This window comes from Chrysoperla carnea, chromosome 5, assembly GCF_905475395.1.
Source record: "Chrysoperla carnea chromosome 5, inChrCarn1.1, whole genome shotgun sequence".
NCBI classification, from domain to species: Eukaryota; Metazoa; Arthropoda; class Insecta; order Neuroptera; family Chrysopidae; genus Chrysoperla; species Chrysoperla carnea.
The window spans coordinates 33,213,715-33,240,313 of NC_058341.1; the positions used below are offsets into that span (position 1 = coordinate 33,213,715).

At 29.5% G+C, this 26,599-nt stretch overlaps 1 protein-coding gene across 1 annotated transcript in view; it reads left to right on the top strand.

Annotated features, from left to right (window-relative positions):
* Nucleotides 1–13,687: 13,687 nt before the first annotated feature.
* Nucleotides 13,688–26,599, top strand: part of LOC123301122 (chromosome transmission fidelity protein 18 homolog) — a 77,474-nt gene continuing 64,562 nt past the window's right edge. Inside the window, exons 1-2 of the mRNA XM_044883855.1 lie at nt 13,688–13,826; nt 13,898–15,882. Coding sequence (XP_044739790.1) covers nt 13,757–13,826; nt 13,898–15,882 — 2,055 coding nt within the window. The 5' untranslated portion in view covers nt 13,688–13,756. The remainder of the gene's footprint in view (nt 13,827–13,897; nt 15,883–26,599) is intronic.

Genomic DNA, 26,599 nt, shown 5'->3' on the forward strand with positions numbered 1-26,599 from the left:
TTTTACATGCTCTTCAGTTGGTGTTTCTAAGCAAGAAATGTAGTTAATATTTATGTTATATACACTCGATATCAGAAAAGTCATCTCTTTCTAATATAAAATTACTTATTCCTGAAACTCTTGCTCATTTACCATGTCTGACACACCCGTAACTACATAAAGCTTCAATAATTGTAATTTTGGTTTAAACAATTTTGTACTTTAAAGACAACGTAAATAAGTTTGAAAATGTTAAACTAGAAAAAAAATTATATAACAGACTATAAATTTTACTTCAGTACAATGTTAATTAACAAATGCTATAAGAATTAACGAATGAGGCTCCACTAATTATCGTTGCTAATTTTACGAATTTTTTCCACTAATATAAGAAAAAATGTAATTTAAATAATAAAAAAAGGAGTTTTTACGTTAAGCTTAATATTTACAGGCGAGTAAATATTAACGATGCTTTAATCGTTAACGGTTCGTCAGATTGAAAAACACCAAAAAACTTTTCGTCTTAGAATTCTTAAGGAATGCATAGTTTCTGTTTGGTGTTGTTGGCATCCCGTTATATATTTTTTTAAATTTTCTCAATTACATTTGTGATATTTTCGTTATACAGGGTTCATCAACGGATGCTACGGCGCTAATGAGAGGCTCTATGTCGAGAAAAACGTTACCACTTAAATGGGTGACTCGTTGTGCAAGTAGATGGTACCAATTAAAGAGGGAGACATATATTTAAAAAAAATAATACAAGAGTGATAAGTATGTTTTACCAGCTCGACCCGAGTGAAATTCCGCAATGCGGTTCCCGTGGCTAAAAGAGCTAAAACAGCAGTTTTCTTTTTATTTATAGGCTCGTCTTTTGTTAAGCGGTACATTTTTAGACTATGAGTTAATTTTTCATCGCCTACACGATAAGCTTTAAAATGAGGAGTAAATCGTGGAATTTGAAAAAGGAACCAGGAAGATCTCGTGTAGACAGGAAAAAACAGGCAACGATTATATACAATACTTAAGTTATCTCAAATTATATATTATTATTGTATTATGTTATTAAAATACACAGGTCTTTCCCATTTAATTAGTTACATTTTTTTCATTAAAATGTCTCTCCAATTTAAGTTTTTAACATATTCTTGGAGGAAGGGTCTTTCATTTAGGTGGTAACATCTTATTGACCAACCCTGTATTATAAATTGTTCCTGTCCAATTTTTAAGTTATGCATTGAATAAACTATACTTACTTTTTATTTATCAATCCAAAATATAAAATATAAATTACTAATTTAAAAAAACTGTTTATCACTTTAAACTTAAAAATAACTCACTTCACTTAGTAAAAAAATTTGTTTTATTTCAATTTAAATTTACCGCCACGAGCTAATTAGGTTACAAAGTATATCACCACTTCATCAAACAACAAATAAATAATAAACGGAGGATCAACTCACACTTGTGTTTACGCGTACCGATTAGGAATCCCGTTATATGTATGTGCTACCACAGAAACATTTAAATAGCAACTGAATATTGTTAAATCCCAGCATCCGACAACACAGAGTATAACGGATGTGTATGGAGCACAAACATACAGAGAGGATGACAACGGCGGACGCCACCGTTATTACAACAAATAGCGGTGAGCGTCGTTGTCATAACGACACACTTGTTGACATGTCTTGTAGATATATATACATGTATCATTATTCTGTAGCGTGTCAACAATAATATAGTTTTTATGCGTCCAAAAACTTTTATAAAATGATGCTGCTAAATTGTTGCAAAGTCGTACGCATTTGGTGTTTGGTTAAGGTAGTACAAGCAGGGTAGGTTAAGGTAATAGTATTATTTATCAAAATTTTCAACTTTGAAGATTAATTTCGTCTAAATCTTACAATTAATTAAGGAATCAATTTACATTTAAATAGTTTTTTTTTTTTAATTTCCACCGACTAGTTTTGGACAAATCTATGAAAACATGTCATCCAATTACCGTTTTTCCATAAGACCAATGTTAAATAAGCTACTGTTGAAGTCATTTACTTAGTCCAACTTCATATACAAAAAATCAAACCTTTTATCCAAAATTTCTCTGGCGCTCGTACATCCTTAACCCATAAATAAACATAAATAAACTTAATTTTGGTATAAATTATTTATTAAAATAATCACTCAAAATCTCTTCAATTTTCAGGATTCTTTTAAACGTATTTAAACTACACATAGAAAAATCAAGACTTTTACAGAAAATTTTGTACCATGTTTGTACTGCCTTAAAACGTAAAATTTAAGTAAATAAAATAATTGTTAAAGTACAAGCTAAATAATACAATAATTTATGGGCCCGTATGTGAGTCAAAGATCTGTCTTAACGAAGGCCTTTGGCAGTCAAAAGCGCTGACTAAGACAGATATTGAGAGACAAGAGGCAGAAGAGGAGATTGGCCGATTCACCAGATAATAGACTCTCTAACACTGTAGATTTTAGCCCGATACTGTCTATAGCAGTCTGGATGTAGTTCGATATTAGAAATTTATAAATTATGAATAGATAGCCTTCCTTAAATTGTAAACAAAAAATAAATATCCTTCCTAAAGCCTATATATATCGCCTAGGCTCTAGATCTAGGCTACCTAAAGATTAAATAAGACCATAAAATGTACTTTAGCTTTTTATCTTTCAAATTGTTGAAGGGAAATTTTATATTTTACTTGTTAGTGTAATAAAAGTTTGGTCCTTAATACTAGTCTATTCAACTATTGGATAATACTCTATCATTAATTGGATGAAATGCAACAAATAATAATCAAATTTTAAAAGCTCATAAAATGAACTACAATAAAAGAAATAGGGCGCAGAAGTTTATCATTTTCTTGGAAAAAGTTTCTATTTTAAAACAAATGAAATTATGTTACAAGGTACAAAGTGGTCCAAAAACAAGGTGACCAACATTACATAACTGAACCTATACATAACGACATCCAAAATTATAACCTAAGAGCAAGAAGTTTTTAAAAAACCATCGGGAAAAGTGAATTTGATTAAGTTTGTACCATTAATTAAGCTTCGAAAAATCACTCTATTCATGCTACGAACATAATTTTGGTATTTGGCTGCTGATTAAATCACTTAATTAGTCCATTTCCGATTGTCCATTCGTCCGCCTGTCGACTTGATAACTCAAAAACGAAATGAGTTGTCATGCAGAAATTTTTATAGCGTGTTCAGGACGTAAAAAGTAAATTTGCATCCATCTTGTAAACCGTCAGAAATAGAACAAAAGTTTTAATGCTAAAAATGTTCCTTATAAGAAAATAAGCAACTTTTGTGGGAAATATTTTTTCTTAAAAATCACTGACTACTTGTGAAGGCCCAAATTAGGTTAGAACAAATATAGTATGTATACATGCATTGTATTGTATCAAGTATATGTTTCGTATATATGTATATGCTAGTTTATCACTATGTACACTGAGGAAGTGAGACACATGATACTCTTATTACTTTGTGTGTAAGAGTGACTATCTCTCTTTACTTGTATGACGTAAAAAAACAAACGATTGCGTAATCAACACTCTCTATACATGGTATTTCAACAATTAACTCATTCAATTGTTTTTTTCACTTGTTTTTTTATATATTCGCTTTGTACTTTTGAACATTGCATCATGTTATATTACACGAAGTTATTTGAGTTTGAATTTATTGTTCAGATCCTTTATCAAACAAACGGAAGTTTTAGCATAGAATAAGTCTGTAATTTGACAATCTAAATAATTATAAACACTTGAAACATTGATATACTCAACAATTAACTCTGTTTTCCACTTTGTATGTATGATACGACATATTTTATCTGACACTTCCTGTATAAAATTTCTGTAAAGTATTTTTATTTTAGATTTCTAAATACAACAATAATAACGGAAAACTGCAATAGTGATACAGTAATTGCGCATGGTAGGTAAATGTCTCGAATATTTTGTTATATTTATTTATATGAACTAAACTACAATGTGTTTATAAAATTTTAAGTAAACAAATTCTTGTGTTCTGTACATTTAAAGTTATTTTAATCAAAAAATAGTTTACTTAAAATAATACAGAGAATTGTTTGAAATGTATGAAGTTTTATTTATTTTGATTGAACATGGGTAAAAATAATATAATTTCAAACTTAGATTTTAGTTATTTTATATTTTAATGATACCTATACCGACTACATAAACTAATTAGTGAGTTTTTAACTTTATTGATATTTATTATAGTTAATAACTTTTATTTGTTAATTACTTATTTTTACCTACTATAAGTTCGTAAGCTTTATCTACAGTGAAAGTTATTAATGATGTTCTTATTGCAAACTGACAAGTTACATCGAAATTCGGTACTTGTCGAAAGTTTTTTATTTCTGGCATTGTTTAATTTTTGTTGAAATCGCTCGGCGTATAGAAAAAAGTGACTCATTCTTATGCCATCTGGAGCTTGAATAGATAATAATAACATAAACTGTAGGTATAACACCCGGTGGGCCATTTTAATCTAACCACCTAAATATCTCCCCAGAAAAGCTATCAGTTAAAAAAACCACTCTCAACAAAAGTTATCGAACATGGAGAGTCATCTAATGATAACCTTTAATTTGACCTTTAAGATCAAGGTGCATAGATTACATCTGCCCACTTATGATCGGACTTAATTAGCGACCTCATGGGTAATCAATGATATTTACGAAAAAATGTCTTAAACAAAAGTTGTTTATTTTTTTATGAGGAACAGTTCTTTTTAAACTTTTGTTCATTTTTTACGATTTACAAGATGGGTAGAACTCAATTTTTAATCCAAAGGCACCAAAGATGGAGCACTCAGTTCTGCGTACCTTAGTGCAGGGTCAAATATAAGGTATTAAAAAATTATTTATGTAGTATTTAATGAATTCTCTTATTTATTAATGAATTTCTTACCAAATGAACAACGATTAGTTACTTTACCATTTACTGATTGTAATAAAATGTACTCAACAGTAATAGAAATCTATTAAAAATCTATTTTTAATCGCATTAAAGTTTCTAATTACTTACAATGCCACTGATTTCAATCTTCTAATATAATTTATTAACCAATTAAAATTATAATAATACTAATACGATTGTCTTATAATTGAAAATGTTATATTATAAAACATAGTCAGTCTTAAAATGTTTATACAAGAAGCTAAATTTTACATGATTTGATGATTTAGAGATATACGTTTCTAAATAAATTATTAAAACCTTCTTTGAATTACTCACAATACATGTATATGACACCTATTTAGATTACTTGACTCAAATTTTATTACAGAAACATATTATGTAGTACCTATACATTCACGACAGATTTTTGACGTGCTGAATTCAAAATTGCTTTATTAGACCAAGTTTTTAAGAAAATTTAATCTAGATATTTGTGACATATTTGAATTAATGTTACACCGGGCTATGTAAATATTTTTCACTTTAAATATGCCTTCTGGAAGTACTAATAATTCACCAACAAAACCAATTTTGAGTTTCAAAATCCAGGCTATCGTTACTTCGTCTTTTTTTCATATAATAGGGGCAAAAAACGAAATTTATTTAGAAATACCCTAGAGTTCTCATTTATAATCTTTGGTAAAATTTATTTGTCTAATTAATGCCTATTCAATGATATCCACTATACATAATTCGTCGACATGAATTTTTTTTCACAATATGGCTTTTGGTTGTTACTAAAATGAATTTTCATTAATGTCATGCCTTTAATGACCACTCAAAAGGTTAACACAAATTGATTAACGTAAGAATCGTCAAAATCAACCCACACACATATACAGGTTGATATAATCACATTGCCAGACCTTTACATCACGCAATCGGGTAAAAACTCTAGTATGCGGGAAATAAGCGAGGAGCTCGTGACGGTAAACGATATTTAACGATAGGTACAATATGGACTAGGTGTGCCAGAGTTTATCCTGGCAGAAATATTTTTATATTTTTAATTATTACACGTAACTACTTTGCACTTTCATGGAAATTAATTTGTAAGAGACTATTTTATTGCAAATTTTATCTAATTTCAGGAAATTTTGTTGTTGCTGCTCTTATCGTGGCAGAAAGTCTGTCACACCGATTTTTAATATAAAAAGCCAAAGTAATTTTACCCTTATTGCAGGATTACTTCTTTTTTAACTTGTTTGTTTTGAGTTCTATTTTCGAAATATCTCTGTGTGAAGGCTCAAAACTTGACCAAAATATCTGTCACATCAGTAAAAAATAAAAAAATCCTGGTAAATCTATATTTCTGCAAGGACAAACTCTGGCACACTTAGTGCATATTGTACCTATCGTTAAACAGTATTGATTCATATGCGAAATTTCGAAATCCGTGTAAGTGCAGTTTTACTGTCACAGGCTCCAGGGCTAAAAGATTTTTTCGACTTTGGGTTCACTTTCCTTTATATTCAAGTCATATTTTTCCGAAATATTCGAAAAACTCCATTAATTAAGCATATGAAAGTTAAAATGTGTTATACAAAAGTCACTTTTTAAATAATATAACTACTCATCTTATGAAATGTTATGCTATTTTTACTTCAAACAATGAGATGATACATATGCTGCTATTGTTATAAATATTCCCGTGATATTTCTCGTTAAAACAGAATTTCATATAAGAACAGTTAATGTAATCCTTGTAGAATTTATTTTTTTAATATAATCATCATAGTTCATAGTTCAAGAAACTACTTCATTATACACGTTTACTATTATGCTAAATTACCAACTACTAGCAAACCAAGTAATGCACAAGTCAACAAAACAAGAACATTTTTTTATATGATATTTTATTAAATCCAGATTCCAGAGTAAATATATTTTATACCATGTATATATGAAATATTCATAGTATATTAAATTTAGTCTCAAGTTTGTATCGCTAAAAATATTGATGTTACAAAAAAATTTTGATATAGGTGTTCATAGAATCATCAAATTAATCCATTTTTGGTTGTCCGTCCGTCCGTCCGTCTGCAACACGATAACTCAAAAACGAAAAAAGATATCAAGCTGAAATTTTTACAGCGCCCTCAGGACAAAAAAGTTTTGTTGAGTTCGTAAATGAGCAACATAGATCAACTGGGGCTTGGATTCGTAGGGCCCATCTTGTAAACCGTTAGAGATAGAACAAAAGTTTAAATAAAAAAAATGTTCCTTATCAAAAAATAAACAACTTTTGTTTGAAATATTTTTTTGTAAACATCACTGTTTACTCACGAATGCACACATTAGATGCAAATTTTATAGTATTTATTAATATGGGATTATCAGTTATGTATGTGTGACATGTATAGGTATATGTGTTATGTGATAGAGTAATCAACACAGTCTATACATGGTATTTCAACAATTAACTCAGTCAATTGTTTCTTTTCACTTGTTTATTTTTACTTCTTTACATATATATAAAAAGCAATATTGTATATACGTGCCAAATCGTCAAAGTCAGCCAACATTATTTTGGCCATTTAAACTCGCATTTGGCAAAAATTATGGATAGTGGTAGTAAGTCAAGAATCAAAATTAAATTTTTTGTCGCTAAAACAAGAAAACGTTATTTAAGCTAATTTAGACTAAATGAAAATAACACACACAACCCCAAAGCTTTCAAGCTCAAAATCCAAAAAAATTGTTTAAACTTCTTTAGGTAATACGAGCGCCAAGGCAAGTTTAGACTTGTGGTCGAAATTATTTTCACTTTGATGATGTATTTTGTTATAACTTCATGAATTTTGTTATAACTCGAATTGTAACTATTTAAACAAAATTTTCAATTTTCGATATTTTGAAAATTACCTCAGATATCGAAAAATTTATTTTTTGAACTATATAGACGTGCAAGCAATCGTAAATGTATTTACATTAAGGTAGTACTATCGGTAATAGACTTTGTATTCAGAATTTAATGATTATTGGCATAGTTGTCCATTATTATATCATAATTAACCAGTTAAATTTTTAGGGGCCTTCAGAGAACTGAAAATCTGAACGTCCAGTTTTGTGAAATAAAATAAAGTCTGTGATTTTCCATTAGGATCAATGTTAAAATGTCTTTAAAATATCTTTTTTTCAGTTCTCAGAAGGCCCCTAAAAATTTAACTGGTTAATTATGATATAATAATGGACAAGTATGCCAAGTCTCATCAAATTCTGAATGCAAAGTCTATACCGATAGTACTACCTTAAATCCTGTTTATGTATACGGAGGTGAACAGGAACATCAATAACAATCTTTTTACTTTTGTAAATTTAAAAAAAAAAGAAAGAAAGTTGTGATTGATAGAAGTTACGTTTTTTATCCGACAATTTGTTAGTGAGTTTTCAACGGATTTTTACTTTTTAAGGATCGATGCTAATTGCTCTATAAGGTGAAAACAAACTATGCAATTTCTCAATAAAATTTTATAGAATATTCCCACAGGTGAGAGTAAAAAAACATTAAAATATTTCAAGTTAAGTCAATTATTTTTCAGTTTTGTATTATTTTCAAACAAAATCTTCTCTAACTTTTAAATACGGTGAAATATTATCAAAGTTTCTTTTTTTTTTTCTTTTTTTTAATATTTTTAAATGTCTTATGTTAGTTTTGCCTGTACAACGACAATTCTCTCAAAAGTTATTTTTTCGATTAACACCATTTTTTCAAAAATACACCACCCTGTGATGAGTCAGGACCCAAATGTAGTGGCAAATGTAGTATATCAAAAACTTTACCCAGTTAAATAAAATCAAAAATATAATTATCAAAAAAAGCCAAAAAACGTTCTTTATCTTTAAGAACGCCAACTTTTTGTAACCTATCACAACAGATCTTTTTGTGGGGTTTTTTTAATAATAAAAGGAGAATAATTCAAACTGAAATAAAACGATGAGATAAATCAATAGTCAAAATTTATTATTTGGCATAAACAACATTAAGATTTGGATTTTAACCTAATTGGGTAAGAATTTGAATATTCACTCATAGCGTTAAAGTAATAAGTTTTTAGAAGTCCAAATAATTAATACTTATTAATTTAATAACAAGGTTACGCTACATTTTTGAGTCAAGCAGAATTACTCTTCTAATCCAGTAATAATGGTGCGAGTAATATTTTAATACATAAGTATTGTAGGAAAAAAAGCTTATTTTGACCGAAGAATTGACTGCTTACCGGTAGATTTTCATGGGAGCTGGTGGAAAATGTTTGTCTGAGTGTACTCAACAAGGTCATATTCATGCGACCTTGCACGTGCGTAAATTGAAAAAGTACAATTACACATAAATATGACTTTGTTGAGTACACTTACATAAATATTTTCCATCGGCTGTTCATAAAATGGTATATTAATGGAACGCTATAGATGAAGACACGAATTCGTACTCAATTATGTTAAAATCCAAGTAACATTAAAGCAGTTACAAAAAGTTAAAAACATATTAAAAGCAAATTTAAAAGTTAAATACAATGGAAAACTCAAAATTTAATAAAAAAATATAACAACGATGTACCACATAATGTCCGGCATGCTGATTGTGGCAAATTAACGTCTACATCGGCAGCCACAGCCACCGCCGCAGCCGCAATTACAACGACAAGGTTCTTGCTTGGATGAAGATGATTTTCGACCACCAGAAGAAGACGATTTTCGGCCACTGGATGAAGATGATTTTCGACCACTGGATGAAGATGAATTTCTTGATTTAGTAATTGGAGCTGATGATTTGGATGATCGTCGTTCAGTATTAGACGATGGTATTCTTTTCGGTGAATCAAAATCGTCAAAACAATCATCACAACTGTCCCAACTATCATAACCGCCCGTATTATGAATACGTCTATCATCACATCTGCCGTTATAACAATTCCGTCTTGACATTTTATCGTTTGGAATTTTTTTTCGAATTTTATTTAAAAATTATTAAAAGTATTAAAATAAACGAATATGCGTCTATAAGTTCACAAAGTGGATTGTAATTAAATTTTAAATTTCTCCTAATTTATACCGTTTTGAATTAATACTGTCTCATTTTAAAAATATATTTTGTCCTTATAAATTTAAAAAAACAAACACTCAGGCTCGTCTCCAAAAAATTTTGAAATGGCTTTTGAAACAAAATTTTGGATCGAATATATATTTGTGGCAAATTTATTGACTTTATGAAACAAAGATATTTCTTAATTAAGAGATGTAAAGTGGAACTTACTTATTTTGATATTACCCCCTCCATGGTAACTTTTTTCCCATATATGGGATAAAATATTTTACAACCGTCGAACCCAATTGATAGGTTGAACAAATTTTCATTTTGAATATTATGACTACCCAATAATTTGAAAAGTTAACTTAATGGTTTTTCAAATTTTCCCGTCTACATATGGAACATAAAATATTATATAGGTTGTGATTTATCGTCATCTAAAATGAAAAGTGAATGTCCCATATTTGGGCCAAAAGTTCTCAAGAGTTGTAAAAAGGAACTAAGTAGCTGGTTATCATAAGGTTAAAATAATTATTTGTAGATACCAAACTTTAACGAGTTTTCACAAAATGAGACCAGCTATGAAATATGCTAGAGAAATAGACAACGTCATCTGATGTATAACTAGGGGAAGATTTACTCATACGCTACTCTACGCACAGGTCTGCTAGAGAAATAAAAATTCCAATTAAAAATTCTGTGTAATTAAGTTCGTCTCTTTTTGTTGCTCTAATTTGAATATGGCTTAATCCATTCAAAATTACGGATATCAAGATATTACAAGTTTCATTTTTTCAAATTCAATTATATTAAGTCGAGGCTCATTTTGTTTACATTTTTATTGCCTACATTTTGTCCCTTAGAACTTTTTTCCATCACCTGAACTTTTCTTTCACAATATGAAAAAAATTGTTCAGAATTGTTTCTAAATTGTCTACAAAATTTACAATACTAGAAAAACTAGATCACTCTTTTCCAGGAATCGCAATTATTCGAAAATAATTTGAACTTTAAGTATGTCAATTCATTGAAGGATAATACAAAATTCTCTTATTCTTTAAGAAATTAAAAGAAAATTTCTTATTTTGAAATGTCCGAAAAAGAATGGTTATAACCCACCAAGACGGTGTTTGTGATTTGGTAAAATATAAAAAATAAAAACTGAATACGGCCTTAAACAAATTTCTTTTTTAATAAACAATCATTATAAACATATTACATAAAAGTTAAAATTAAAATAACAAAATGAATTATGAATGATTTTAACAAAAATTAAATTTAAAAAAATTCCAAAAAATCGAAAAAAATTTATTGGTTCTGATTTGAATGAAATGTAATATATAAGATAATTTTGACCCAAAAAATTCAAAAATCGTATTCATTTGATGATTGAAAGCATAGTTTTAGAAATATCACCCATTTTCTCATATTTGGGATCGATATCTCCGAAACTAGTTTCCTAATCGTTATATAAATACGATTTTTGTAAATTATGGGCCAAAATTACCTTATAAACAGAGTTTTATCGAAATCGGAGAAACATTTTTTTTCGATTTTTTTTTTTATTTTTGTAAAGGGGTACCCCTTAAAAAAATTCCAAAAAATCGAAAAAAATTTATTGGTTCTGATTTGAATGAAACTTAGTATATAAGGTAATTTTGACCCAAAAAATTCAAAAATCGTATTCATTTGATGATTGAAAGCATAGTTTTAGAAATATCACCCATTTTCTCATATTTGGGATCGATATCTCCGAAACTAGTTTCCTAATCGTAATATAAATACGATTTTTGTAAATTATGGGCCAAAATTACCTTAAAAACAGAGTTTTATCGAAATCGGAGCCAACATTTTTTTTTCGATTTTTTTGATTTTTGTAAAGGGGTACCCCTTAAAAAAATTCCAAAAAATCGAAAAAAATTTATTGGTTCTGATTTGAATGAAACGTAGTATATAAGGTAATTTTGACCCAAAAAATTCAAAAATCGTATTCATTTGATGATTGAAAGCATAGTTTTAGAAATATCACCCATTATCCCATATTTTGGCTCGATATCTCCGAAACCAGTTTCCTAATCGTTATATAAATACGATTTTTGTAAATTATGGGTCAAAATTACCTTATAAACAGAGTTTCATCGAAATCGGAGCCAACATTTTTTTTTCGATTTTTTCGATTTTTGTATAAAGGGGTACCCCTTAAAAAAATTCCAAAAAATCGAAAAAACCAATACTTGTAATTTTGGAATAATTAATAATTTTGAATGGAAGACGCAAAGTTAATTTTTTAATAAGGTACATTTTTTACATTTAAACTTTTGTTCCACCGCTCTCGGTTTACAAGACGGGTCCTACGGACCCAAGGCCCAATTGACCTATGATGCTCATTTACGAACGGACGGACGGACAACCGGAAATGGACTAATTAGGTGATTTTATGAACACCTATGAGCAAATTTTTTTCCTAGCATCATTATTTTTAAGCGTTACAAACTTGGGACTAAACTTAATATACTATGTATATTTCATATATACATGGTATAAAAATTAGGGAAAACCTCGAAAAAATTTTTGTTAAAATATTTTTTCTGTTAAAACCTCAGCAATTTGTTTCTGGATCGAAACTTGTTTTGTTTCTATGCTATATTTTGAATTAATTTGGATCCAAAATTCGAAAAAAACATAAAAATCCAGTTCATTTATCGCTAAAATCAGATATTTCTTCGAAATATCACCAAAGCCGTTCAGAAATAAACATTTCGTTCAGGATTTCTGGCGATATCTAAAAAACTCACTCATCCGTTAAAGAACTCACTTTTAGTGTTTTTTTGGGGTCAACAGTTACTATAGATATCAAGTTTCAAGAAATTTCAGAAAAAAACGGGAAAATCATTTTATCTCCAATATAGATAATAATTTTTTTCTTTTGTAATTTTAAACCAAAAAATACAAAATCGTTTTTATCTCCAAATTTTTTTGTTTGTTTACACCACGAACATAGATGATTATATCCATTCAACCGCCATTAAAGTGGATTAGCTTCCACAAAAATTTTGAAGTAAGAGCGAAATTATTCTGCCCCTTTTCCTTTGCCTTTTCCTTATGTTTCCTTGCCACTGTTGTTTTATTTCTTTCAGTAGCTCGACCTTACGGACATGCTTAAATGTACATGTCGAGAGTACAATCTCTGTGTTTAACGAAAAGTGGCTCCTAAATAGCTTTAAATTAAGATGGAGTTGCTGTACCAGAGAACCATTCATACAATTACATACATTCCCATTCATTTCAGTTCTGATCATACCTTGCGCTAAGCGAAAGGCATCCCAGCCCCTTTATTTAATGCTATTTTGTGGACAAATTTTTCAGTCACAGGAAATTATACTCCTTACCTCTACCCTCCATACTTAAATGTATAGAAGGACGATATGTTTCATAATTTCACTACTACATCTAGCATTTTGCTTCAGAACCTACATAGTATAACTTCTACATTCACTACCGCCGTATCAATGCTACAATATATGCAATGCTATCATCATAGTTCAAATAAATGTCACTAGATGCCACTAATCGTTTATAGTTCACGTTAAAAATCAAACATATGTCACTTTTTGGCGGGAAGTGGAATATTTTATTTACAATTGTAGTATTTCAGTGCTTGTGGGTTGTCAAAACAGTTGTAAGAATAAAGTGAAAATATTTATTAAGTGCCGAAACTATGGATGACTATTCGGAATATGAAATGGATGCAGTTGATCCAGACGAATATGAAGCGATGTTAGAAGAAGGTAGAAATTCTTTAAAATGTTTTAAGTTGGTCAATAATTCTATAACCTAATAATATTTTTCATTATTTTAGAGGAACGTGAACGATATGAAGCTCTTAGTTCGAATCAGAATAACGTAGTTAATAAAACTTCAGATAATATAAGTACACAGGCATCTATGTTCACACAACCAGCTACGTCTGAAAAACATATTGAAAATGATGAAGGAAATATTCCATCTACCGTTCAACGTACACGAAAAGATTTCTCTACGGTGTTGGCTAGCATCGACGGCTTCAACGATTCGAATACAGATGACTTTACTGATATATATGGTTTTGAAAATGAAAACCAAAATAAATCAAAATCAAAAAAACGTTCCATCGAAGATGTTTTTGGTGATATTGATGATATTATATTAGAGGAACAAATTCGAAAGAAACCTAAAGATGATACAAGAACGAAGCAATTAGCATTAATTGATCGTATTTTAGAAATGCGTAAATTATACAAAGAACAGTACAATGCGATATCTTCGATTACGGGTAGTGTTACGAATTCACGGCATAATGTTACTTACAATCGAAATAGAAACTTAGATAATATCTCAGAAATTGTACCACGATGGCCGTCAATCCCGATCAAAAAAGCTAATGGTGAAAGATTGTATATTCGTTTCCATTCTGAACAATACATGGAAGAGGAATTACAAAATGTAGCGTCAAAAAATGATTTTAAAGGATTTATTGGTAGTTCATTTAAACCTGTTTGGGAAGAAGCACAAAAGATTGTTGGTAAATTATATTCAAATGAAAATAAAATTCTGGAAACTAAAGATGAAATCGTAATAGATGATTCGAATCAACTATGGGTTGAAAAATATAAACCGCGAAAATACTTCGAACTCTTAAGCGATGAAGAGACAAATAAAACTTTATTACGTTGGATAAAACTATGGGATAAACTTGTTTTTAATCGTGCACCAAAAATCAAAGCGAAACCTAAAGAACCTACATCAAAATGGGAACAGAAACAAGAAATGGAATTTAAATTGGATGAAGATAATCGTCCTTTGCATAAGGTGGCTTTATTATGCGGACCACCAGGCTTAGGAAAAACTACATTAGCTCATATGATAGCAAAACATGCGGGATATAATGTTGTGGAAATAAACGCTTCGGATGATCGCAGCGTTGAGGCCTTTAAAAATGTTTTAGAGAATGCCACACAAATGAAATCTGTTCTAGATAAAGAAAATCGTCCAAATTGTTTAATTTTGGATGAAATTGATGGTGCTCCAATACAAGCTGTGGATTATTTAATCAAATTTATAAATGGAACACATAAAGTTAAGGGTAAAAAGGCTGGTAAAAAACCGTCGATTTTAAAACGTCCCGTAATTTGTATTTGTAATGACGTTTATACGCCGGCTTTACGGAATTTACGTGCGATTTCATTTGTTATTCATTTTCCATCGATTGCTAATACACGTTTAAGTGAACGCTTAATGCAAATTGCACGATTGCAAAATGTTAAAACCGATGTTGGAGCTCTGTTGGCATTATGTGAGAAAACTCAAAATGATATTCGTGCGTGTTTATCCGTTTTACATTTTTTCAAATCACAAAATAAACCAGTGAAATTAACGGATGTTTATAAATCAAATATCGGACAAAAAGATACACAAAAAACATTATTTAATGTTTGGGAGGAGATATTTCAAATTCGACGGTGTCGTCCAAATGAAATTGAACAATGTAGTGTGATAAATGTATTACCAACATTAGATAAACGTTTACATGATATTTTACGTACGGTTGGTAGTTTTGGTGAATATGATCGTTTAATGTTAGGTGTTTTTGAAAATTATTTAAAATTAAATTTAACTGATTTTAAAATTGATGCAATTTGTGATGGTTTGGACTGGTTTATGAACAATGATATATTGAATAAAGTTATTTATGAACATCAAAATTTTGTGTTGTTACCGTATGTACAATATAGTTTTGTTATGTGGCATTTCTTGTTTTCAACATTGAAAAAACCGAAAATTGTTTATCCAAATGCTGATTATGAGGTACGAAAATTTCTATATTCTATATTTAAATATCGGTTTCTTTGCTTTTTCTACATTTTGTGACGGTAACCACTGAAAAAATTCTTTGTATTATTAAACAAGTAAAAACAAACAATTGACTTAGTTAATTGTTAAAATTCCATGTAAAGACAGTGTTGATTACACAGTCACATTACATATACATACATGTCACGCATACATAACTGATATTCCTATATAATACATACTATACAATTTGCACCTAATTTGCGACTTCAAACAAAAGTTGTTTATTTTTTTATAAGGAATTTTCTTTACATTTAAACTTTTGTTCTATTTCTAACGGGTTACAAGATGGGTCCTACGAAAATGTTATAACTCGCTCGAACTCGGTAAAGTACGCTTGTTGAAGATTAAATCAATAGCCATCATTGTCTAGCAATGATAACAATTTATCGTGCAAAAGAGTAAGTTTTGAGAGATAAAAAAATAGTAGACGATCAATCTACTTACTGACTTTAATAAAAATGAAGATTTTCGATGAAAATTGAAAGACAAAATATATATTTCAAATGGAAATCTGCGACGCTATAGATTAGAAAATATTACATAAGAGTTATAAGCCTGATTTTAAGATAATATCTTTAGTTGGTTATGTATCGATTCTCCTTCCTGTATTTTTGACCAAAGGATTTCATAATCGACCAATAAATATCGGTATAAAGATTTACACATTGAAATATTTTTCGAAAATTATTTAAAAAACGTCTATTTAAACCTGTTAAGTTCATTGAAGTTTTTTTAATAAGGACTTCAATTATTTCTCGTTTGATAGTAAATCAAAAATTGATAATGTGTATCCACAAATATTTTTACGAAATCCATTTCATAGGAACCACCCAGAGATATCAGAGAGTTGTTTAATGAAACTTTCATTCGCGATATATTTCATTATTCTAAGCTTTTTATACCATGTATATGAAATATAAGTTTGTAACGCTTAAAAAATTGATGCGATGAACAAAATTTTTGAATAGGTTGTTCATAAAATCACCTAATTAGTCCATTTCCGGTTGTCTGTCTGTCTGTCGTCTGCCCGTCTGTCATCACGATTACTCAAAAACGAAAAGAGATATCAAGTTGAGTTATAGCGTGCTGTGGATGTAAAAAGTGAGGTTGAGTTCGTAAATGAGCAACATAGGTCAATTGGATCTTGGGTCCGTAGGACCCATTTTGTAAGCCGTTAGAGATAGAACAAAAGTTTAAATGTAAAAAATGTTACTTATAAAAATATAAACAACTTTTGGTTCAAACATTTTTTCGTAAACATCACTGTTTACCCGTGAGAGCACATATTATGCGCAAATTGTAGTATTATATCAGTTATATGTGTGTGACATGTATAGGTAATGTGTAATGTGACAGAGTGAGTAATCAACACTGTCTATACATGGATTTCAACAGTTAACTCAGTCAATTGTTTGTTTTTACTTGTTAATTATATAAAAACCATTCATGTATAAATCTTGCACATATTTTTAAGACACAAATAACTGTCAAAAAACTTACGTACCGCTTACATTTTCGTAAAGAAAATTATGGTTTTTAGTTTAATGAAAATTATTTGAAAACTTTTTTTGGCGTAAAACAAATGTTATTTTAAGATTATTTTCAAATAATCATAAATAAAATAACTCTACCTAGGTAGGTATCCACAACGAAAGTTACATTGAAATAATGAAGACATTTTGTATGAGTGAATTATCTCTCTACAAAGTTAAGAAACAAACTAAGTAGGTAAAATTTATGGTTAACAATTATTTTAATTTTCCATCTGTGGCTTCTAAATATAACAATAATATATTATAACAATGAATAAACAACAATTATTTACTTTTGTCATCTTTGTTGTGAAATATGGATCCGAGTTGTAAGAGGGGGAGGGAATTGTTATGACTTAATTATTATAAATGTAATAAGTTTTTAGTAGCGTATTTAGAGAATTCAGCCATATACAGAATAATAAAAATAATTAATGAGCTCTTATTTTTCTTTCTTAAAACTATTTAAAAAAAATTACAGTAAAACCTTTTGCATGTTGATAAAATATTGGTTCAAATGGTTCATTGGTTGAAAGTGTACAGAAGAGACCCTAGTAATTGGACAGGCAGATGTGACATCGAGAACTATCTGGTGTAACCTCAACTGATTGAAGATGCCAAGTTATGAACTTTTAGCCTCTTAAGTTATTGGGCATTTTTTAAAGGTCGAGTCTGCTTGTCCAATCACCTGGATTTTCTTCGATACAATTCGAGGAACAAGTATATACCAAGAAAACAAGAAGAAACAAATTCCCAACTATGACGTACGAATATACTCTATCAATTCAAGCAGCACCCTGCAATTTTTTTGGTAATTCATTAATCCTGTATTACCCGATTGCCAAGCTTAAATATCACTCCTCCCACATTTCTACGCCTTGGTGTAACTACTTTATGACTTGCTCGTGCTCCACAATGGCACGAACTTATATATTATAGAGCGATTTAAGACGCCCATATTTCGAACTGGGTCCAGAATTGTAACAGTACCTCAATAATTTCAATCCGTAAAGACATGTGTGCATAACATTAGAACAGTTTGCTGAACATATTAACGGCTAACATAATCAATATTAGTTTTTGCAGGAATTTATTCACGTATTTCACCTGGACTGCCTCCGTGAATAAATCAGAAATATGCATTCACAATAATAGTTTTTTTTATAAAGTTAAGATCTTCCAAATATATATTGACTTTACTTTCGGTTTTAACATCAATCATCAATTGAAAAGCAATACTTAAATGTTTATTTTCGGAATATCCATGATAAGGGCTTCTTTGATACCCGTTTTGAAAATAAAAGCAAAAAAAATTTTGTAGTATCGATAATTTCAGATTTAATGCTCGCTTCTTTATTGATTTTGTGACTGCACCAAATATTAATTCAAGCGATTTTTCTCCACAGTTTGTAAATACTTAATAATTAATATAAAAATTCAGTAATATATATTAGGTTAGGTTATTTTGGCTATCTATAATTTCATTTATCAGCTCCTCAATTTCAGAGGCGGAGTGCACCTCCTTCATGCATTTACCATGCACTACACTAGCCCATCACAACTATTATAAAATTAATTTTGTTGCGACGGCGGGAATCGAACCCGCTACCCTAAGCATACCGCGAACGGAATTGGTTACGCTTTAACCAACTGAGCTAATAGGGCGACAAGTATATATTATTCTGGGGAAAAATTGTCTTTCTACTTTTGATTCATAAAAAGTATTTTTTATTTGATTGTTTACACTGTAGACGCAAGTTCATTGTATATGAATTAGACAATAAAGTTATATGTTACATTATTTAACTAGTAAATACCGTGAATAATAATTATAAATACAAGCTGATGGTAAAACCTTTTAAAGAAATGAAAACGTTATAAAAACAAAGCTTATCAACTACATTCAAACAAAAAAATAACTTTGCTATTAATGGTTCAGTATCGATTTTTCTTGTAGATTTTTCTATATAAATTTTAAAACATATTTTGAAATATTTGGTTAAACCGGGGCGGATAACATTATACTTAAATTGCATCCCGAAACGGTATTTCTTCATTATACTTTTCTTTGGTAATTGGAATTTTTGGTTATTATAGAAAAAATATATAACGGGTTCGAAATATACCGAGAAAGCTTTCGCTTATGAAGTAAGAGGAGTATGATATGGGCTGAACACAGGTAATTAATGCCTTATATGTAATACTAGTGGTTCCTCATCTGCTTGGTTGAGACATTTTAACTTATCAAATACTTCAGCGTTATCGCCTTTACCGATTTGAATGAACATTTAAGCTCATTTTGAAACCAAAATTTAAAAACTTGTTTGAACTTACATGATAATACGACTTTCGTGTCTTTGAACTCTATGAGGCTACTATAACAATACACCAGGTTAATTTTAGTCAACGATATTGAAATAAAAAATTACAAAACATTTTCGAAATATAATCAAAATTGCTTTGGTATTGCAGCTGATGAAACGACCATCGAAGTTTGCAATTTTTTTTATCCTACACTTAATCGTCAAATTAAATACATTTTTTGCTTGTTATATCCTTATATTCTTATTTGTTGGTATATTCAGTTATATATTTTTTAAGTTTTAGAATTGTTTTTTATTTTCTAATTACGATGATTATGTTTAAATATTAATCAGTTCTAATTACTTCCCCTATTTTTTCAAGTATTCTCTGGTGAGGCTGATCAAGGAGTCTACATGCTTTTAATTGTTATAAAATGTACCTACAGTATTACTTGAGATACATTTTTCGCTGTAAAATATAATCTGAGGGAAATATTTTTTCGGTAGTTTAAAAAACCCGAAACCCAATTACAGTTGAAGTGAAATGTCTTTCTTGCTCTATACACATTTTTGATAGGCGTGAAATCATTCTTTGATTAGCGTGAAACTTTGTAAATTTTTTAACAATTCTCTTAAATATTCATTGGCGAGGAAAAAAAAATTATAAAGCGGTTTTACAAATAGAATGGTTATAATTGAATTTCAAGCACTGCAATTATACCCTTTTCTCTATAGATTTGAAATTTGGCTTTGTTATATAGGTATTCATATTTTACCTGGCCTGCGTACTTTTATTTTTCGAAAATCCTGTTAATTTTCCCAATTTTCATTGCTCACACTCAGTTACTTTTTCTTATTCCACTGTACGTGGATGTGAACAATGAAAATTGAGAAAATTAACAGGATTTTCGAAAAATAAAAGTACCGAGGGCAGATAAAATATGAATAAATAAATTTTTTACCACCAATGAATGTTTGAGATGATTTAAAAAAAATTATTAATTTTCACGCCAATAAAAACTGTGTATAGACATAATCATAGTGCTGACATCACTTTTTGCACTCTACCAGTTTTCTAAAAGCTTTGCTTTCGAGTTAATACTCAAAATTAACTTAAATGGGGTATCCTATATGTAAGTAGTACTTGTGACTTCTGTCTATTGGTTTCGATCTAAAAGAAAGCCTTCTGATTTGCTCAGAAAACGGAGCTCGCTCGCTGATATTCTCATATAATATTCTATACTATAAAATTTGCACCCACCTAATTTGCGCCCTCGTGGGTAAACAGTGAGGTTTACAAAAAAAAAAAAATGTTTCAAACAAAAGCTGTTTATAAGGAACATTTGTGCATTTAAACATTTGTTTTATCTCTAGCGGTTTACAAGATGAGTCCAACGGACACAACACCCAATTGACCTATGTTGCTCATTTACGAACTCGACCTCACTTTTTATGTCCTGAACTCGCTATAAAAATTTTAGTTTGATATCTTTTTTCGTTTTTGAGTGATTGTGTACAGAGGCGGACAAACGGACAGACAGACAACCGGAAATGGATTAATTAGGTGATTTTATGAACATTTATACCAAAATTTTTTTTGAGTATCAATATTTTTAAGCTTTACAAACTTGGAACTAACCTTAATATACTATGATATATTTCATATATATATGGTATAAAAAGAATAATATAATGATTTAATCATAAATATAATTATTAACTCAAACAAAATTGTTCCCATCAAATTTAAAATTAACAAAAAAAAAAAACATTTATGAATATTTATATTGTGAAAAGGATTTAAGAAAACATAATTTTACATCAAAATATTCAATTATTATATTTTATTTTAAGTTTTCATATTTCATTTTTCTTTTTTGTTAAGTAGGTATAAAAAATAAAATAAGTCTTGATAAAATAATAAAAACGTTTGATAACTCCGTCTAATGTAAACATTAAAAAAAGAAATAAAGAAATTTGTATAATGCTGCTTGTGTTCTATACACTGCTGGTAGTCATCGTCAGTTATTTGAAACATTTAAACATTTTTATGCGGCGTTAATGAGTGTCTAAATTATGCAGAGAAAAACAAGACGTGTATAACTTATGAGAAAATTCTCATTATGTAGAGTAAAAGACATCATTTGATATAGTCCTTTTATATACTTTCTAAAAAGAGAAGAATTATCAATAGGTGTATGCCTGAACTTTTTTTCGGAGGGTTTAATATTATTCAAAAAATAATAATAATTAGCCTTGATCCCAATAAATGGACAACGGCCCCTCCTTTCACAAATGTGAATGTAATCACAATAATGGCAGAATGTCTAATGCGTTTCTCCACGCTTGTTTGTCAGTAGCAATTTTCGACCATGTATTTCCACCATAGTTTCGAAACTCATCCGACCATTTCTTACGTTTTCTCCCACAATTTCTACTATTCGTTCTTGGTGTCCAGAATATAATTCAGTTTGCCCATCGATCGGTTTTTGATCGTAAGATGTGTCCTGTGAATTTGTGTCTTTGAAAGTATCTCCTTATTTCTAATTTTATCTCTCCCGGTAATATTGAGAATACAGCGTTCTATTCTTCTCTCGCAGATATCCAGTTTATTGCTTATCATGTCTGTTAGATCCCAAGACTGGCCTCAATACGTTAAAAGTGGTGTTATGCATGTATCAATTACCTGAGCTTTCACCCTTAAAGAGTTGGATTTCTTTGTTATACCGAACTTTAAAAGATACAATTTGACCCAAGTACATGTAGTCTTCTGCATAAACGACACAATTGTTTTCTACAGATATTGGTATCATTGGACCGTTAGTGATAATTTTTGATTTTGAATAGTTTATGGTGAACCCCGTAGGTTCTAAATGGTCGTTTAGTTGATTTAGCATAATTGGAATGTTATTTATGTTCTGTTCCAGTCCTTGTTCAATTCTCTATCAAATCTAAGGATCAAAGCATTTCTTTGTCAGCCCATGCCCTATATACTTGTGACAAATCTCGTGCGTTTTAACTCTCAACTAGCATACAAATATCGTACAATAAGGAACATGGTTCCAAAACTGATAAGCACACATTTGGCTAACTGAATAAAAAATTATAAGTATAATCCTAATCGATTTGTATGTCAAAGCCAGAGAAAGTGTTAAACTGCTTAAACCGCTACTTTCAAAATTTATTTTCCCGATTTTATGGGTCAGTTTAAGCATTAAAAATGCAATCTATTATTATACCAGTGATTTTGAACTGCTTTATATCAACAAAATTTCCGTAGCCCGTCAGCACTAGCGCCAACCGTTCGATATTCTTTAGTCTCGTGACGAGAGATTTGAACAGGCGATCGGCACTTGCATCAAATATTTCGCATCAATCTAAAAAAGTTATTTTTTATTTAAATCGAGCGTGAACAAAATACTCATAACGAGTGTGCTGATGGGATAGTGAATACGCGACCAGTAATTTACGGTTAAACGTACCTAACAACGCTTTTAAAAAATGTAAAAATATAGATTCTTTGGAAAATTTTTTACTGATATGTGATTAATAAGACAATCTTAAAGTAGGTAATATTAGATTAATTGTGATAAACCGCACGTGCAAATTTTTAATAGAAATAATCAAGGATTATCTCATTACTGATAAGTCGGTTCAAAAAAATTGAAGGTTTTCGCATGAATGAGGATGAAAAGTTTGAAAATTCAGTAATTTTGCAGATAGCCGTTTTTTATTAGATAAGATTTAGGAACTTTTTTGGAAATCAATGAATGTATATAAAAAGGCAAAAACTTATGAAAATTTTTAATAGAATCGCGGGAAAATCTATTAAAATAACATTACCCTCTTAAATAAATATTTAAATTACTGCCCGATGACGTTATTATTATATATATATTTTTTATATGTCAGTCAATGTTTTTTAACATACTTTAGATGAAAAGGACTTTTGTTTTCTTGAAATTAAAATTTGCTTCTGAGTTAACCCCTTGACATTCTAAATGGAATTTTTATTCAGATTATTTATGTAACACTTCAACTTAGATAACATACCATCTATATGTATACTGCTTCTATGTTGTACTATAGCCAAAGTAAAAATATACAGAGTTGTTTAAAAAAGAGGAACCCTAATATTTTCTTATCTTGCGATTGACACAGGAAGTGGTAGATACGTATATTTAATATAAATTGGAAACACGCAATTCAAGGTATCGAACATTGAATTTTTTGCATTCGCGATAAAGCCCTTAGCCACTAATCACATAAGTAGTTTTGTTTTAAATTCAATAATAATATTGAGAAAATTACTAATGAAATTAAGTCAATGTGACAGACAGACATAAGCAGGCTTAAATCTTAAAAAAGTAACCCATAAAAACGTTTTTATTATACTCTATTTATTAATTTATTTTTTTGAAATTTACCTGCCAAGTTTCGATTAGACAGTTTATTCATACATTTGAACAGTATTGTTGTAAGTTACTATATTTTCTTAATATCCATCTATTCATTCAACGCCTGCTGAAACCCAATTTAAGCTTGTTACCGTAGTTTTATTTTAAGCCTCCACTTATCAAATTTCAAAATGATTTCTCAAGAGGTATATTTCCACAAGTTCACGTCCTTGGTTCAACTCTGTTACGATTTGCAGCTGTTACTTCCATCGTTTTCCGAAGCTAAGTTTTATCATTCATTTAATTCACTCTATAAACCTGGTATAGACGAAATTTTTAAAATGTTTCCTTATTGAAGCAGATTCCAACAAATGAGGCACTCGGGTCGATCACTATCTTAGGGCTGAATATTTTTGGGTACTACAAAAGAAATATATAGTGTGAAATTATTTATAAATATACAGTGTTTTTATTTCTAACATAACCGAAATGGTAGAAAACATTCGAAAAATCTATCACTTTCCACCAAAAAAAAGTCAAGGAATTTTTTGATAATTATAAATTAAAAATTTTGTAAAGTGTTCCTTTTTTGTGGAAGGCATTGTATTTATATAAAAAAAATATGAAAAAGGAAAATATCAAAGCGTATTAAAATATTTCTTAATATCTTTGTCACACATTACATATTTTTTTATCATTCCATGTTTTGCTTTTCCGTTCTTCTCTGGGTTTTTTTTTTGTAAGTGTATATGTGTATAATACAGTAAATCGTTTATGTTAATTTTCATAAAATAAAGAGGGAATATGGAAAATTATATCTTTCGTATATCTAATGTTTCTTGTTTGTTATAAGTATGTAAAGATAATTTGTGTAATGTGTGTACTAAGAGTTGTAAGTTTTATAATTTTCATATTTTGTTATTTTTCATGTATAAAAATTAATTTTAATATTCCTTGCATAAGAACTCCACTTGAAATAAACTATTAGTTTTATGGAAATCGCCCTATTAGCTCAGTTGGTTGAGGCGTAACAAATTCCGTCCGCGGTATGCTTAGGGTAGCGGGTTAGATTCCCGCCGTCGCAACAAAATTAATTTAATTAATAGTTATGATGGGCTGGTGTAGTGCATGGTAAATGCATGAAGGAAGTGCACTCAGCCTTTGAAATTGAGGAGCTGATAAATGATATTAACAGCGGAAAGGTGGTAAAACACATACATGGTATCACAATGGGCTCTATAGCCTAAGTTTGTCCTTCGTGGACAGCCAATGTAACTTAGCCTAACCTAACCATCATGGGAGTGTGGGGAAATAATTTATTTAAAATTACCGATATAAAATTCTAATTTTATACTCTTGCAAGCGCTGTCTGTAGATTAATAAGGGAGCCTCCATACACTAAGTGGCTGAATTCAAGTCCCTTTAAAACGTAATTTTGTGTTTTCTGTTACAAAAATATTAAAAAATTATTTTATTTTAAATGAATAATTACTTTAGTTTTATTTGGAGGTCAAGGGGAAAACCCCCTTCCGAGCACAGCGAAGCCTTATTTTAGTATACATACACAAGTAAACGTCGTTGAGAAATGAATAAAAATTTTACTTATTCTGAAAATATTTTTCTTTGTGCTAAATAAAATTATTTCCAGAAATTTTCTTGTTAAATAAACTACGTACCTTGACTTTTACGACCACCCACCATTATGTGGATCGCCGTAGCATTTAAACAAATTCCCCCTTACTCTTTGGCCGAGCTACGTGGTTCATAGACGCTTTCTAAGGAAAAGGTTGATATTCAAACATCTGATATGATTTATCAAACTTATCAGAAGCATCATACCATTTCAATTTTACTAGACATGGAATTTTCAATAAAACGGTAGTTATCTACAATTGATTAAAAAATTTTTATTGAAATCGGTTCAATTAGAGACTATCAGATCGTGCTTTTTGGGTCCCAGTTGGACGATTTCCACACACTTGGATATACGATGACGAAAAACTGATGAGTAAATAAAAGAGTGTTTTATAAAATTGTGTTGATTTATTATAAAAACTCTTAACTCGAGAATATATTCTAGAGTTATAGATATAATTATAGGTTATAGGTTCGAGTCATAGTTTTTGATATTTAATTTTTTGAAGTTCATAATAACTAACACAGTTATTGTGGTTTTATTGGCAATTTTCTATAACTAAACAAATTTAATTTGTTCATTCTGTACAATACAATTTTTTTGAATATGATTGTGGGGAAAAAATGAAATCTGATTTTTTGATGATGTTTCTTTTATATTAAAAAAAAGAGAAAAACTAAGTGGTTTCTAAATGTCAGACATTTTTCCTTTATTATTATTTATGAATGATTAATTAATGTTTATTGTTTGTTGAAAATGGGAAATATAATTTGAATATTATCATTTTTCCTTTATGCATAT